General features: G+C 39.3%; 1 protein-coding gene across 1 annotated transcript in view; it reads left to right on the top strand.

The window, feature by feature from the left end:
- Window positions 1–15,066, top strand: part of LOC108797747 (zinc finger protein 429-like) — a 72,006-nt gene extending 56,940 nt beyond the window's left edge. Inside the window, exons 2-7 of the mRNA XM_018569403.1 lie at window positions 438–584; window positions 3,547–3,662; window positions 7,527–7,632; window positions 9,169–9,785; window positions 12,277–12,421; window positions 14,777–15,066. Coding sequence (XP_018424905.1) covers window positions 438–584; window positions 3,547–3,662; window positions 7,527–7,632; window positions 9,169–9,785; window positions 12,277–12,421; window positions 14,777–15,066 — 1,421 coding nt within the window. The remainder of the gene's footprint in view (window positions 1–437; window positions 585–3,546; window positions 3,663–7,526; window positions 7,633–9,168; window positions 9,786–12,276; window positions 12,422–14,776) is intronic.
- Window positions 15,067–17,551: the final 2,485 nt, after the last annotated feature.

Below are 17,551 nucleotides of genomic sequence, written 5' to 3'. Positions count from 1 at the left end.
TATATATATATTATAATAATGAACAGGTTGAATGTACTGTATATAATATTGAAGTAACCTGCTTAGGCCTAAAACATTTCTAAGGTAAAAACAGTTCTAAGCGTCAGCCCTTATGTGCTAAGCGATGTCAAGTGCAAGAGCCTTCACTGCACACTGATGATCTGGCATAGCTGAATGGCAGTGATGTGTATTAGCACCAGGGTGGTCAGCGCTTAGTACTATCTTGCTCAGAGGTTGAGGCCCCATGTACATCTCTGGTTCTGTATCCAAGGGGCTCCACAGTGATCAATCTGAAGACTAACACAGGAACTGGAAGGCACACATTTGTTGTTACCTTTAAAATGCTTTAGGTCAGGTTGGGTTCATGTTAATATGTTGATTCAGTCCTGTACATGTAAATTGAGGATATAAGTTTGCCTTCCATAATGTTTTGTCAGGGGATTATCATCACACACAGCTAATAGAAGATGCAGATCTACCACCAAAAAATGAAGTGCATGAAGAAGAGGCCATGTCCTTGCCATCTTTGGTAGTCGCTAGATCACCTCCAATGAATACTAGTAAATGTGTCAAACATTCAGAAGGTGAGATCTTGCCATTATTTCTTTTTCCTCACAATTTTGGCTTACCCGATAGATGCTTCTTCTAGGGTTGATTTCCTTTTGGTCTCGTGGGGCAGGGGCAAATGCAATTTATTCAAAATGATAAGCTGAGCGTATATTGGCTTCTTCATAGAAAAACGATGCTGCCATTTTAAGATAAGGTAATTGCGCTCTACCTGTGCTGTACTGAAATTCAAAGCAGTGTTATCAGCCCTCCCAGTTCCCATCTGTGGACTACAGAACACCTTCCCCTATAATATGGAGATGAGGAGAGGGCAAGGTGTTCTTAAGTCCAGCAAAGAGAAATGGGCAGGGCTGATAACACTGCCTGGAATTTACATTGTGAAATGTTGATGTATTTCATAGATGTACTGCATATGTTTTATTTCAACTTGAGTTTTAAGTTCTGTCAAGTGAGAGTGGAAGAGTCCCAGGAGAGTGAATGTTCCAGTCCATGTTCTGAACAGCTACTAAACGGTGTGTAAAGGAAACACTGCACATAATAGGTTTATTTTACTAAATGTGCTTTGTATTGATTATGTACAAAACATGGAAACATATAACAACCAGTCAGCTTTCAGTGTACTTCAGTTATATCAGAGATGTTTTGTGCTTGGTTATTGCATTTTGCACATAGTCTTTGCTCTACTTTTTAAATGGGAAAATACAATGGTCGTAGTCCATTTTATTGTACATACATTTTTAAACTGATTTATCTTTTTCTTAATATGTTTGCACAAATAAACCTTTATTGCAGGGTGAATTTGTAACACTCAGTTTCCAAAGCATGCTGGGCTTTCTAATAAGGAAAACCTAGCACTGCCTGCACACTTGTTTGTAACTATAGCAAATGAGTTTGTCACTGGCAGCAGAGAGGAAGACAGTGAGTCTCCTCAATCAGCAGCATTGTAAAATTACATCTACCCGCAATACAAGTCTTTTTTACAACAGTAGTAGATGTTTGAGCGTTACAGAACAACTGCAGGATTTTTTTCAAATGTTAACCCTTTCAATGAGGTTACCCCCACACTGCAAGGGTTAAGTGCCCTATTTTCTCTAGGGCGAAAATAAGGACGATATACTCACCCAATCCTGGGTCCTGCAGCAGTGACCACTCACCTCTTTCCCACTCCACTCCAGCTGTGGTTTGTCCCTTGTCATCCTCACATGTAATGGGCCTGTATTAGACCGCCGGAGCCCAGGGGAGAAAAAGCTGTACAGACCAGTCCATCAGACAGGCAGGACCGAGGATGAGGTGAGTATGTCTTCTTTATTTTAGACAAAATGAGCAGTTAACCCTTGAAGTGTGGGGGTAGCCCCTGTGCAAGCATTCATTTTAACAAATCCTGGAGTTCTTTAGTACACTTTTTGGATTCCAATTTTGAAATGTAAAATGTCAAATCTGTAAAATGTCAAATCTATTTAATACACAATATACATTGTAATCATATTTTAGTACTTAACACAGTGCCTAAGAAAGTGTTTTAGAAAAAAAAAATACATACCTGCCCTTAAAAAAAAAAAAGAAGCCTGCTACAATCTGTGTGTATCGAATCATTGGTCACAATACGTATTTCCTGTAGCCTGCATTAATAAGAGAAATGAATGATGCTTACCTAGCAGAAAGTTTAATGACCTACAGTACTTGTATGTAACGTTAAAGAAAAATTAGGGGTGGTTGGACTATAAAAGCAATGTGACATAAATATTACCAGCTACATATATATCACCAATGGAAATAACGTAAGAGGTTTCTGTAGTTCCCACACGTTGCTCCCATTGCCCACACAATACTAACTGTAGCTTATAGTATCAGATGGAATAGGACTGAATCACATTGACAAAAATAGTTTTTGCACCTATTTTAAACATTTGCTTTGAGTAAAACATAAACACTGTATTGAAGCTGATCTTTCCAATGGTAGCAGTGCTGGTACACAGTAATCAAAAAAATGTTAACGCAGCATGTCCAAGTAATGAGGTCAACAAAATAGATTTTTTTTTTTTTTGCAATAACTAAAAAAACTAATAATAAACTAAAAAAAAAAAAAAATAGGTATTATATTTCATTTTTGGGAACTAAAATTAACTTAAACCCAGAAATTTCGTTAAAATTGACCTTGATAAAAGGTTGCCCTAATATCATGCCCCACAAAAATCTGCAACTGCCGCCATTTTATTTTACAGGATCTGTGCTTTCAGGAAATATCTCTTGGGGGGTTTTAGTAATTTTCAGGCCTAAAATATAGATTATAACGTGTATGCAAAATACACTCAAAACGCCCTGGCAGCAAAAGGGTTAATGACACCTATCCCCATGTAATGGAAATGAACAAAGAAAGAAAAAAGCATAAAAAATGAATACAGCCGCTACATCTAAGGACCGGTAAGCTGCAATATATTAACATTTTATTTCGGGGTTTAGATACATTTTGGGCTAGGAGCATCTGCTTATGCACTGGAAAGATTGCTGTCCAGTATTAGTTGAAGACACATAATACCTGGCATAGCAGCTTGTCATTACTCAACACTAAAAATAAAAGTTTAAAGTCCAAATCCTGAGGTGTGAGACAGACTACAGTATATTTCAGACAGTTTTATCATGATTCATGAGAGAGTCTTGTCTCGGATAACACCCTCTACGGAGACGAATTTCTCACTTTGCACTCTGGCTGCTCTGCTGTCCTTCAGTACTATGTTGGGTCTGCACTTATTATTCCTAATGGTCCATAATAGAACAAATGCCCAAAACTCGGAGAATGAAGAGCTTAACCATAACGCAGAGCTTAGTATTAGATGTGTCAGGTAAAGGAACTAAGCACTATTAAATATTTACCAAATTTCAAAATGTAGCCAGACCAACGTCTCTCTACACTTTTATGAAGAAACCTATTTTGTTCTGATTTTTTTCAAGTTATTCCCATTCCCTGTCATCACTTTTAAGGTCCTGCAGTACAATCCTGTATGCTATGTGGAAAGGAATACAGATCACCTGGTTTACAGACAGACCTCTCCTGGAATGTCTGTCAGTGCTCGGCCATTCGACAGGAAGACTTACAAGTAAGTATTTGTTTCCTGACCATCCCATTTTCTGGTGCTTCCCATCATTTGGTGTTTCCTGCTTCTTGCCAAATCAATAGAAATTAGGCATTTTCTAAACATCTTTAATGTATAACACCTTTTAAGAGCTTTCATTCACATCATGGTCAATGATACATGTAGTATATGTAATGTAATGTCTCAAGGTAATAGAAAGATGTAAGATGATTGGGCAACAGTGGAAGGGTACATTCTCCTAACTTAAATGGTTTATGGAAAGTGGAGCTGGAACCAGCCCATAGAGTTCTGGACAAATTCCAAGAATCAGGTAACTAATGTTGCTCAGCGGCTTTTTATTGAGCTGTTTCAACAAGTCAGTAAATCTAAATGTCCCTTGGCTCCAAAAAGTGCCTTGTGCTTCCAAGCTTGGACTAACTGGCACTTATATAGATTTTATCCTTTCCAGATTCCAACTACAGAATTCTACTTGGGTACCAAAACATTAATAGCAATTTCCGTGCAATTCCATTTATCGTGCTCCTATAGCAACGTTTGGCTGTTAAACATCAAATATTATTAAGGTGATGGATTGAAGAGCAGGATCATAATAACATTTATTTCAGTAAACCTTTAGCATGATCCTGTTTTTTATTAATTATTATTATTATTATTATTATTATAATACAGGATTTATATAGCACCAACAGTTTGAGCAGGGCTTTACAATATAAGGAAGACATTACAATCACAATACAATTCAAGACAAGATGGGAAGGATGGCCCTGCCCCTGAGGGCTTACAATCTAAAAGAGACGGGGAAGTGATACATGAGGAGGGAATTAATAATCATCTTCATAGTATTTCATGTTCAATAGACAAACTTTAATATCAGTTATTTATGTAAAGTTACATTGGGATCATCATTAATAGTGAAGATTGATAATTGGGCCATAAATATGTGCCATCCACATTCATATGAAGATCCACCCATTTTTCTGTAGAAACGTAAAATTAAACTGAAGACAAAACTGTTTGGATAGAGTAAGGGAGGGTTACAACCGCTATCAGCTTTTTTTGCGATCTGTTTCCCATTAGGGAGATTCAGCTTCACTTCCTGTCTGATAGTCAACAGGAAGTGAGAGGAAATCCCTCCAAAGAGAGGGAAATCCCTGATGATCTACAGTACACCCGCACGGATGTGTAGCTAAGGGTGAACGTACGGCCGTGTCCTCCCATAGGGAAGGACAGTCTGCTGCGCAAAACCAAACGCAGCACCTGTCCTTCCTGGGAATGGCCCTATATTCACTCACAGTTGTGCTGCTAATGGCAAGGTAATCAAATTCAAATAATTAGTGAGTTTAACTTATTATTAGCAGTACAACTATGAGTACAAAAACTGAAATTTACTAGTACTATGGTGCACTATTGTTCAATGGCACTCGGTTGTCTGATGGTTGCAAAAATGGCACTCGGTGTGTAAAAGGTTGCTGACCCCTGATCTACAGGGTCACCAGAAATAGTGTCCCCACTGGAAGACTTCCTATCTATTCCTGTTCTGAGGGCAGCCCAAAATTTGGGATTTTCTTTCACTTTTATTTTCAGCGATAATGGTTACCAGGACCAATAGAGAGGGTAAATCTCCCTAATGGGGAAATAGGGAGCAAAAAAACCTCCCAGTGGTTCTAATCTCTTTTTACTCTATCCAAAACAACAACAACAAAAGTTTGGCTTCGGTTGCACTTTAAGATAGCGCACAGGAGAATACACTGTTGCCAAGTATGCATATAGCAGGGGTAGGCAAACTCCGACCCTCCAGCCGTGGTGAAACTAGAAAATCCCATCATGCAACTGCAACAGGGAGTCAAGCCTTTTGCTGTCAGAGTCTTGAATTGCCTAATTGGAATTGTAGTTGCACCACAGCTGGAGGGCCGGAGTTTGCCTACCCCTGCCATATGGGATATACAGAGCGGTGCTAGACTATTTTGCGCCCTAAGCAAGACCAGCTACTTGCACCCCCCCTCCCATGGCGCAAACCCCAATCCCTCCCGCGCAGCCCCATTCTCCTGCAGGTTAGCTTCTGCAGGTGACAGGTGGATGTAATTTAATTTGAAATAGCCAATAGCAGACTGGCAATTGAAGCCCCACCCACTGAGCGGAGGAGCGAACCTGAGAGAGAAAGTTGTCTCTCAGTTATGCTCCTCTGCTCAGTGGGCCAGCCTGCTATTGGCTTTTGCGATTTGAAATAGACTGGGGCGCCGTGGGGGGTGAATGGTCAAGGCTGCACTCTAGGTAGCAGTGCGCCCTAGGCAGCAGTGCGCCCTAGGCGGCTGCCTAGTTTGCCTAGTGCCAGCACCGGCCCTGGGGATATACCATTATTTACTAAACTTTGTGTTGTGTGTGTTTTGGTGTGGTTCAATGTATCACCATTTATAGACTGCAGCATTGTTATCTCATCACTCCATCTTCTTTACATACTTTGGAGGGCAGATGTCTGAATCTTCACTGTGTTCCCAACCACATGTCTGATCCATACATGACTGGCTCTCCATGCTGGCACAGTGTTGTTCTGATTTTATAAATAGGGGTTAGGAAAGCGTTATTTGCAGCTCAGCCCTGGTAGTCTAGAATCCAAATATCTAATAGCTAAACACTGATAAAAAAGAGAGTTATGTACTTCTCTCCATCCAGTCCAGAGATTAAAGCTACCCTTCCAAACTGCAGAGCCAGGTTGGTGTCCTAACTTTTCTCTAATTACAGTTGGCGAGGCAGCTGGGTCACCTTCTCATCCCCAGTCTGTGTTTGAATTGTTAAGGAAGAACCTGAGGAAATGTGAAAATTAACCCTTGCAGTGGGGCTACACCCGCACTGCAAGGGTTAAGTGCTTGTTTTGGTCTAGGGGCTAAAATAAAGAAAATATGTTCACCTGGTCCTCAGCGGTGAGTACTCACCTCTCTCCCCAACTTCCATGGAATGTCCTTCGGCGTCCTCATGTATATTGCAGCTGCTGTAACATCACAGGTCCTTAGACCGCTGGAGCCCAGCGGAGAAGAGACTGCAGAGATGGGTCTAGCAGCGAAGCAGGAATGAGGATCAGGTGAGTATGTTTTCTTTATTTTAGCCCCTAGACCTCAACATTCACTGCAGTGCAGGGGTAGTGCCACTCGAAGGCTTAATTTTTACATTTTCTGTAGTTCTTCTTTAAGAAACAGCAGTAGATTTATTATGTCATTCTTGTGCTCACTCTGCTGTCTCTTTCTATTATCATATTCCTTGTTAGCACGAGTGCATACATCAGAGCCCGAATGGCTTTTAGTACTAGTGCCGTTCTGAGTTCTACTGTACTGGAATTACAATAGGCTGATATCTCAAATGTAGGTACTCATACTAGCTGCATTCAAAAAAATAACGATGTAATAATAAGGAATACAAAACTGCAGTAACTAGTGGTTAGACATCTGGCTGGAGCTCAGCTTTAGCTTTTTTCCTTATGATAACTTATAATATTTTCTTGATATTCATCTTGACACGTCACCGTTGGTAACACTGTGAAGAATAAATAGAATGTTATATGTACATAGAAGGCAGCAAGGAAAGGAAGTCACAGCTTTGGTAAAGGCATTGCATATTAGCAAGCTGGGAGATAGGTTCTACAAATCTACAAACTTTTCTGCCATTACCCGATAGCATTCCATTTAATAGGCTCCTTGCTGTTTACCTTTAAACCATTCATAGGGACCTTCAAACTGCTTGAGCCAGAATTAGTTCAATGAATAGATGTTACAGCAATAAGAACTGAAAAAGAAAGTGTTCAGTTTTGTCTAAACCTGCTAAGCATTCCCACTCAGTCTAACCTAGAGAAACTTTAACATGAGACTTATATTTTAGACATCATTCAAGAATGCTGCAGAAAACAGGAAGTTTAAGTGCATGGAGTGCGGAAAAGCCTTTAAATTTAAGCATCATCTGAAAGAGCACATACGTATACACAGTGGTAAGTACACACTTCTGTAGATCTGCATTTATGATGCCATGTAAAAATGTTAGTTAAAATGTTTCAGTAGTCAAACTTTTTATTTATGTATTGTTGCTGTCTGTGGTCTGTTTGGGAAATGTTACCTTACTTCCCATCCTCATGACAACATTGTCACCAGAAAAGCAAGTTCACGGAAATCTTCCTAACACCCAATGACATTAAAATGATCTTTGTATTAGTAGGATGGGGAAGGCTAGAATCTCTGTTAGCTTTGAATTGCATTTCTATCTACAGTATATCCCCACTGTAGATATCCCCACACTTCCTAACACAGTGGCAATGTTGCAACCGGGACAAGAAATGTGGGAAATCTCTTCAACAGGGGCACAGTAGCAATATAAATACTTTTTATTAGTAGGGTGGGGTAAAATCTCTCTCACTATTGGAGATGTCTTCTCACTTCCTGCTACAATGACAATGTTTCTACCAGGCCAGTAAGGTGATTTGTAGACCGCTCGCACAGCGAACGGATATGCAAACATGATTTGCAACGCATTATTGCCCCTAGATAGAGCTAAGGAGTATAGGGATTTGCTATGCTCCTAGGCTCCATCTAGTGGTCATAATACACTGTGAATCTCATTCACATAGCTGCGCTCAAAACTAATAATGTAAACTCAATCAATAAATGGATAAATGTAAATGCAATTATAAACAGTGTGCCACAATGTGTAAAAAAAATAGTGAACAAATTCATACAAAGTGCTTATAATACACAATGTCCTTCATTTGAATGAAGTAATATTATTGCAGCGAACATCGTGTGAGAGCAATAATTCTAGGGCCTTTAATCGCTGCTTACACAAAACTGATGAGCAGAAAAAGCTTTTAAAGCATCGCCTATGGCAAATTATGGGTATTGTAGTTTTTTTGCGGTTTCACGGGGTGCGCACAATTTTAAGGCTTGACATGTTTGGTATCAATTTACCTGGCGTGACCCCATCTTTTATGTTTTACCAAAAAAGTGGGTATTATATTCTGTTTCTGTGCACTAAATTTCATTTTAGTGTATTTTATCCTAAAAATACTAGTTTGATAAACATTTGCACAGATACGGTGCACCATAAAAAATTGCAACTAGCATTTTTATATTCTACAGGGCCTCTGCTTTCTGAAAATATATCATTATTTGGGGGTCTGAAGCTGTTTCATCACATGTGTGCAAATATTAAGAAATTGCTCAAGACAGCCCTAAGTGGTTAAGTAACTAAAATCAGACTGGTCACTATGGGTTAATAGACTTTGGCCATTATCACCCCGGGCTACTGCATTTTACCAACTATCTGTCTCTACAATATGGTAAAATAGGATCATTATAGCCTGTTTTAGCTCAGCCTCACCTTGAAAACTTTGTGCAATAAAGAAAGCTATTTTCTTATCACCATGATATCCCAGCCACCCCATTGTGGTATCCAGCTATACATTACTAATCAAATAATGTACTAAACAATAATGTGCAAAGGTGAGAATTTTCTGAATCATTTTTATTTGCAGGTGAAAAGCCATATGAATGCTCTAAGTGCAAAAGAAGATTCTCACATTCAGGATCATATAGCTCTCACTTAAACAACAGAAAGTGCTTTCCCACTCAGGACAAGCAAGACGTTGTGACTTCTTTGGTTTCTTCTTTCGGCTCTCCACAAAAAATGGATTTTGAAGAAAACTACAAAGATCAAATAAAGTCACAAAAGGCCACTGATCATTATAACAGAAAATGGCTATTACACAGCCTGGATACCAATTCCGTCACATTGCCACACCTCTCTTTGTGTGGTTTTAATATCACACCTAGATCTGTTCAGAGCATGTCTATGGGCATGTCCATGAGCCCAAGTTTGTCAGAGACACCAGACATTTGGCATTTAGGCACTGACTGGTGGAGCAATCAGTACCATATCCAGATTGACTCTAGCAGATGGTCAGCAGGTGACCGCAGTAACTGGTTCTCCCTAAAAAAGCACAATGTGGAACATCTGAGTAGTAGTGCTACTCCATATAATGGTTACTACCCAGAAACACCAGTCCTGAAACAGCACTGCCAAAGTAGAGTCATAGAAGATAATGCAATTTCTTCACCTCCATACCAAAGAATGAAGCATATTAACTCAATCGTAAATAACTCAGGAACACACCATGAAAGTACTTCAATAAAAACCCACAAAGTGAACTTTATAGTAGAAAAACCCAGAAACGTTGCAAGTTCTAGTGGTTTCCATAAACTATTATGTTCACCTTGTCCAAATATTCAAGAGAAGTCACAGAGTTCCGGGCCAAGACAAGGAACATCAAAATGTTATGGCTCCGCTGAACCCTGTGATTTAGAAGAACAAATGAAGTCAAAGTATACTATTCATAGTCACTTACCCTCTGTCCCTCTATTCCAGGAACCCCAGCAGGTGCCGCTAGACTTATCCATGCCTAAATTAGGCAGTACAACACCTTTAAAGACAATGTCCAGTGGAGAAACCTCAAATGACACAAATGAAAAGTTTGAAATTAAAAGTTTAAATCTGGATTTGCTACCACCACAAATATTATATATTGAGCCACAAAACGGGTCAGTGAACATTCCGTGCGTACTACCGGATGTTTTGCACAGCTTTTTACAAACTCGATGTCCATGTGTGAATATAAGCCACCCTTTAAATGGGTTTTCATTATGTCCCTATATGAACTGCTTCTACGAAGACACTTCAATTAACCTGAAAAAAATAAATGAAAATGTTGGGATTATGGTAAGCCAATTTTTTAGCTTCTTTATCTAGAAAAATGGCTTTTATTTAATGTGCAATGTTGAAAGTATAAACACTATTACAAAGACCTCTTTCATTAGTCTCATACATTACTACAAGATGATATCTGATGGCGGAATACTGTCCAACACTGTTTTATGCCTCATATAGCTAGAGGTCATATTTTATTTTAGTAAGATCAGAAAGGTCATTGACTCTTGTACTGTAGCATTCACAAGACACAATTTCGGTATTGTGTGCAGTATATTTTTGACTGCTAAAAAGGATAACTATGAAAAGAGAAATTGACAATTAGTAATTTGACTATTCAAGACATTGAGAAAAAATCCTTATTCTGTAATAGTTGGAAATGGTTTACTAAATGCAAACCAAGTATAAAATAAAGCATTCTAATCTGTAAAATGTGTGTACTGCTTAGCTTCAGGAGAACCTGGTACATTTTTTTTTGCAAGAATCGGAATATTTAGTCTTAACGTGACACTACACACAGGAGTTAAACCGTAAAAGTGCATTAAAGTACCTTTACTATAATGTATCTTATTTGTGTATCACTCGGCTGTAGATCCTCAAATCATCTCTGAATTGGTGCTGACACTGTCCTTCCTTCTGGAGGGTGGCTACTTTTGTTCCCCATGGTTCTTGTGTGTGTTGTAAAATAGACAACTGCTCCAAGCTCACTCCAGTGATGGACTACAATCTCAATACAAGTTAGGGTTGTTATTCACAAAGCTGCCGAAGGCAGCCGAGTGAATAACCCAGCCGAAGTGAAGTGAGCCGAACGCTGTTCGACTATTCACTTCTGGCTTGTACGGCTGATTTCAGCCGCACATCGGCTAAAATCAGTTGTACATTGGCTGCCTTAGGTAAGACCTTACTCCATGCTCCGGCTGTCACTTCGGCTCAGTTGAGCCAAAGCATATGCCTTCTGCTCGGCTGCCTTCGACTGCTGTACGGGCTATTGCGAATAGCCCGTACAGCAGCCCTTCGATTCAACTGAACCGAATGGCTCCGGCGGCTGAAGAGAACCGAAGCTATTGCTGTATACTTCGGCTCCATAGTGAATAACCCCCTTTGTAAACTAAACATGAGATTGTAGTCCATCATGAGAGCTATTTGGTGCAGGGCCCACCTTACCATCTTGTCTTCACTTGTATTGTAACTGTAATGTCCTCCTTATGTTGTAAAGTGCTGCACAAACTGGTGGCACTATAGAAATCCTGAATAAAAATAATAATCTGAAGATCTACAGCCGGGTGATGCACAAATAAGCTGTATTTTTGTTAAAAGTTAAGGTATTTGAAAACATTTTTAAGATTTAACTCCTGAGTTTAGTGTCACTTTAAATTTTGCCGCTTGTCAGTGCTTAATGTATTGGCTGCATTATTATTTTTTTCAGTGTGTTTTTCCTGCTGTATATTTTCACCTGGTAATCTTGTGAATGACACGCTTCCTGTCCCTTCATGTCTTCACATTTTGCTCCACTCCATCTATGGGGGCAGCCATGGTTGTCATACAGGCTGGATATGTCTATGTTTTTCATCTGCATTAAATGGTGGATTGCTGGTTGCAGTAGTTTACACAATAGCGATAGCATTCTTTGTGCTTTCTTTTAAACTCACGGGCAAGATCAACAGATTCTTATGCTGAATAGTGAGAAGTGATGCAACCACCACATCTAAGGACTGGTAAACTGCAATAGATTACATTTTTGTTTTCAGGTTTATTTACGCTTTATGAGTATGTCATAGACGCGTGACATCTTTGCAAACCGTCTGTGCTTGAAGGTTTTATGACAGAGGTGCATCCACAGGTGCTTGGCATGTGACAACCTAATCTTTATGTTTTTTAGAATCTCACCAGTGATGAAGAAAAGCACACAAGTGGCTCCCGAAAAAACTCAAAGAAGTTGGAAAACGGCTTGTACGCCTGTGATCAGTGTAGTAAAACTTTTCAGAAAAGCAGCTCTCTCTTGAGACACAAGTATGAACACACAGGTAAGACTGTAAAGTTCCTGGCCATGTAATATGCCAATACGGTTTCTGAAAAATACATGGTATGGTGTTTACTATACAATTAACACTATATTCAAGATGTTAACTGTTCTATTAAAGTGGATGTATAGCAAAAACATATTTTTTTTCATTTTTGATAGAGTAGGAACTTTACTTTATGTTCCAGAGGTCCAACAGAAAGTGAGAAAAAATCTAGTAATAACTCACACATTTCATAGTATAAAATAATATGTGCATATACCATGCAATAAAAACACCAAAGTAAAACAATATGTTGCAAATAATATTAAAAAAAGAATGAATGTTTCATAATATTTAGAATTTAATCGCAGCACTGTGGCTTAGTAGTTAGTACTTCTGACTTGTAGTACTGGGGATCCCTGGTTGGAAACCCCCCGGTTAGGACACTATCTGCAAGGAGTTTGCATGTTCTCCTTGTGCTTGCATGGGTTTCCTCCGGGTACTCCGGTTTCCTCCCACACTCCAAACACATGCTAGAAGGTTAATTGGATCCTGTCTAAATTGGCTCTGTATGCGTGTACAATAGGGACCTTAGATTGTAAGCTTCTTGAGGGCAGGGACTGATGTGAATGTGCTGAGTAAATTGGTGGTACTATAGAGATACCTGTAATAAAAAATACTCCAGACAAAACTTTTTTTAATCTTTGCTTAGGGGTTAGTTTATTAAATTTTGGCCCAGTGTATAGCAGAGAGCATGCCAATTCGCATGGCACTAGATGGTGCTGATGAGTATAGGAATTTTCCTTGAAGTTTTATAAAATAAGCCCTAATGGGTGGAAGGGTTAGTGTTTTATTACCATCCATTTTCTTACCATGTATTTTATTACCATCTATCATGTAACAAAGCTGTCCTCAGGCAGGATGTTTGGGAAATCTCTCTTAACAGGGAAATAACAGGAATAAAACACTTTTTTAGTAGAATATTGGAATCCCAGATGTCACCAGTAGTGTAATGAAGGAAAATCTCCCCGAGAGCCATAAAATAAAAACTTGAAATGTCAATGTCTACTCTGAGCCTGATGAAGGGGACCTTGCATGGCCCCGAAAGCGCATGATATCCTGAGTGACATCTATCAAATAAATGGATTTGCACTGACTTACGAGTTTCTGTCGTGCTGGTATGCTGATGACATCTATATCTAAAGTTGTTCTGTGTGCAGCGCCATCTGTTGTCATTTCGAGCACCCATAAATATTTTGGGACTTCCGGTAAGGAGTGCTACGAGATTTTTGACATTTGGCCATTGTTTCTATGCACACATGCGTGCATATCAATATGACTGCCGCACATTTTTTTTTTTTTACAGTGTGCAGTTTCGGATTTGGAGGCTTGTTGCCTCTTAATACAAAACAGCATAATAATTCATTTTGTCTAAAATTTTATTCTGTATTCATCTACTATATTGTCATAAAACTTTTGTTATCTTACTTTTTCATGAACTCGGAATATTAAAACCATCCTGTTTTTGCCATCCCAATGTCCCGCTTTTGGCTCAAGGAAAAATGGTCAGCCTAGTTTGACTTTTACTTCATCCTCCCCTTCTCCCTTTAACGTCAATTTTTTTCCAATTTAATTTATTCATGTTTAATTGTCATATGTATTCATATTTTATTTGTTCTGTCCAATTGTTTTTAGCAGCATTGCACCAAAAAAATAAAAATGTAAAAGAAAGAACAACTTTAAAATCTAAGAAAATAGCTTTGCTGTGCTTTTGACCAGAAATTTATCTTTAGTGTGGTTATAAATGGTGACCAGATTGGTGGCATAACACTTCATTGCTTTGACACATCTATTAGCTAACTTTAAACCTCACTTTTTGAAAGCTACATTGCAGTATTCGACAGAATTGGTCAGGCCTCCTTCTTGCTGCATTTAGGGTTTATTAAGCCACATAGGCAGCACTGCTTGAGTAAGGGGCCCTGAACTAAAAATTGTACACATTATAAGGAACTATCTTTTACCAGCATTGTTTGATTTACTGTACATTGCATAGTCTCTGTATTCTTCTATGTCTATCTAGAAATTACCTTTTCATATAAGAAGGAATTACAGAAAACTAAATCATAAATCATATCATCAGTCTCCTGCCTTCAGATAATTTACCCTAGAGAGCATAACACTGGAGATTATGAATAGGTCAATGATATCATCATCATCATCATATTATTATTGTTATATACTATATAAAAGACATGACGTACAAACAATCAGTTCTTATTTTATGGTTTGTCATGAATGTTTTCATTTTTCCTGAGAATTAAGGTTACAGCTGATGTCATTTTGATTACTCATCTTGAACATATGTTGTGTGTTTAGGTAATAGGCCACATCAGTGTGACGTTTGTAGCAAGGCCTTCAAGCACAAGCATCACCTCATTGAACATGTCCGCCTGCACTCCGGAGAGAAGCCTTATCGCTGTGACAAATGTGGCAAGAGATTCTCGCATTCCGGCTCCTTCTCGCAGCACATGAACCATCGATATTCCTACTGTCATAAAGACACCACCAATGTAAATAGTGTTATGACATGGGAGCAGAACAACCACCATGGAAGCTACCAAGGGCTGCATTCTGTCGAAGAAGTGAGAGACATGGTCCAGTCCTGATATTGCTGTATAAAATACACACATAAATTCTGATCGGTCATTCACTCGGCTGCCCTCGGCAGCTTTGTGAATAGACCCCTAAGTGTATTTACTAAGGAGAATATAATGAAAGGTTGATACTTGAATACTCATTACTTTCCGCCTTCTCTACTACCAGTAGGGTTGCCACCTGTCCAGGATTCACCGGGTTTCATGGCAGCAGAAACCCAGACACAAGATGATAGGCAGACAGGGGCAACCAAAATTAAGATAGGAGCTACTGCCCCCCACTGAAAATAGTCTCATCTATGGTATTTGCATATGAATGGGTGGCACTATTTACATATGAATAAGCTGCGACTCATTCTCCCCAAAAAAAATGTCAGAGCGTCGCTTGAGTGTTCGGATTTCTCTTGAAAAAAAGGTGGCAACCCAAACTACCAGAGAGGGGAAAGAAAAGACGGGTGAAGAGGGGAAATGGCATAGATGTTATTCGTAAGTGTCATTCTTTGTTCCATAGCTATAAATGAGATATTCCCTAATTTACCTTAAAGTAAAACTCTCCAAATTTACAAAAAGACAGTATGTGGCTGTCAGACATACAAAAAGGGCACTGTAGCCAAAATGAGTTGTAATACTAACTCTGCATAACTTTTGTTGTTGTAGAATGTATGATTTTATTGAGCAAGACCAGGGTTTACCATGGATGATGCTTGGTTAGTACACACATTATAATAGACAGCACTGGCTAATACTAATGAAGAATTTACCCATTTTGTCACAGCCATTGCTCTACAGGACCCTTAGATCTGACTATATAAACTTTAATGAAACCATCCAGGCAAGATTCTCCAGAGACCTAAGAAGAGATCAATCATGTACTGTGGCACATTGTTGCATTGCGGTAATGTGCATTATGCATGCTGGTGCATTGCAGTGACACTCATTCTAAATGGCATCCCAACGCACCTTGCCGACGGAAAGTACATTGCAATGTGCTGCCAAAAAATCTACATGCACCTTTTTCTGGTGTGTTTTGCTGCATTAGGCAGCCCATTCAAATGAATGGGCAAAATGTATGTAAACACTAACACTGAACTTATTTTCTCCCATTTGGTCTGCTAAATATACCATTGAAAGCCTTTTGCTATATATAATCTGCGGAATTGATCAAAACCAATCAGCTTCCCTCTCTCATTTTCAAATCTTACCTGAGCAAACTGAAGAGAGATGATGATCAGTTGCCATGGGCAACTGCTCCAGATTTTGTCTGCTCCAGTTTTGATAAATTCCCCTACTGTATGTTGGAAATACAACAGCATATACTAATGTACTGATATGTCTTTTGAGCTGTAGATGGCGCTGAAGTGCATGCTTATCTTATGATACACCGGAAGTTCTTTTTTTTTCTCTGTGTTTTCTTCACAATGCTGTATTCATGTGTGTAATGTTCTTCTAAGCAAGTAAAGCTTAATTCAGCATTCTTCAAGATCTCAGTGCTTCATCTAAACACATAACCAACAATATATTCAATATGTCAAAAATAACCTGTTGATTTTGTTAGAAATCTTGTGAGCTGTTAACTTCCTGTGGTCTCTGTCTGTGCACAAGGAGGCGTTATGGAGGTGAGGAAGAGGGAGGGGATCATAAATGAAGCAGGCAGGGCTGACACCAAATCCTTTTGCATTCAGAGCCAACAATACACTCGGGAAAATTAATTAAAGCATGAAGCATGTATAACACTTTTCTGGCAGTAGGGTCCCTTTAAAACAACCTGCACCTTATTCATGAAAGCCTTGCAACAGTTTTAATTGTAGTTCCAAAATGTTTAATAGATCCAGGAAGTAGTTCTTATTACCATCACTTTAAGAATCTGTTGCTATGGCTACTGATTCAGATAAAAAACGATTTATCAACAGTTTACAAATTAGAAAACTAGAAGAAATTAAGACCAAATCTGATCTGGTGTACAGAGAGACACCAGTGCTAAGAGTGGAGCATGTATTTGATGGGAAGCTGTCATGAATATAACAGCTATGCAGAGGACGCCAGTGCCCTAGCAAAAACGAGCCATGAGCAGCAAGCTGACAGCCCCTTAGCAACCAGTGATGCTGACAGTGGCAGAACCTGATGGGAAGCTCTGAGAGACTAGTTCCCCATTAGAGTTGCCTCCATTGGAATTGACAGCATGCAATGGGTGAATTCCATAGCCAATAACAGGTTGTCTATTGGCTATGGAATCTGCCCACTTCCTGCTATCAATCACAAAGGTGGTGAACCTGATGGGGAACTAGTCTTTCAGAGTTACCCATCAGGCTCCGCCCACCTGCAGCATAAGTCCTCACCCGCTGCACCTGCCTATGTGACAGTGGCCAGGTAGAGTGCTCAATAATGCTGAACCTGTGATTTTTTTTCAGGCTCATCTGTATTGAGGTGCACGGGGGACTGAGTGTCCTGTATAGCAAATGAGGTTGCTTGAGCAAGCATTGACATTTGTTGTGTGGAT

The sequence above is a fragment of the Nanorana parkeri genome, unplaced genomic scaffold (genome assembly GCF_000935625.1).
Source record: "Nanorana parkeri isolate BGI_ZX_2015 unplaced genomic scaffold, ASM93562v1 scaffold35, whole genome shotgun sequence".
Taxonomy (NCBI): Eukaryota; Metazoa; Chordata; class Amphibia; order Anura; family Dicroglossidae; genus Nanorana; species Nanorana parkeri.
The sequence above is the reverse complement of the archived record's forward strand: the minus strand, read 5'-3'. Positions and strand labels throughout refer to the sequence as shown.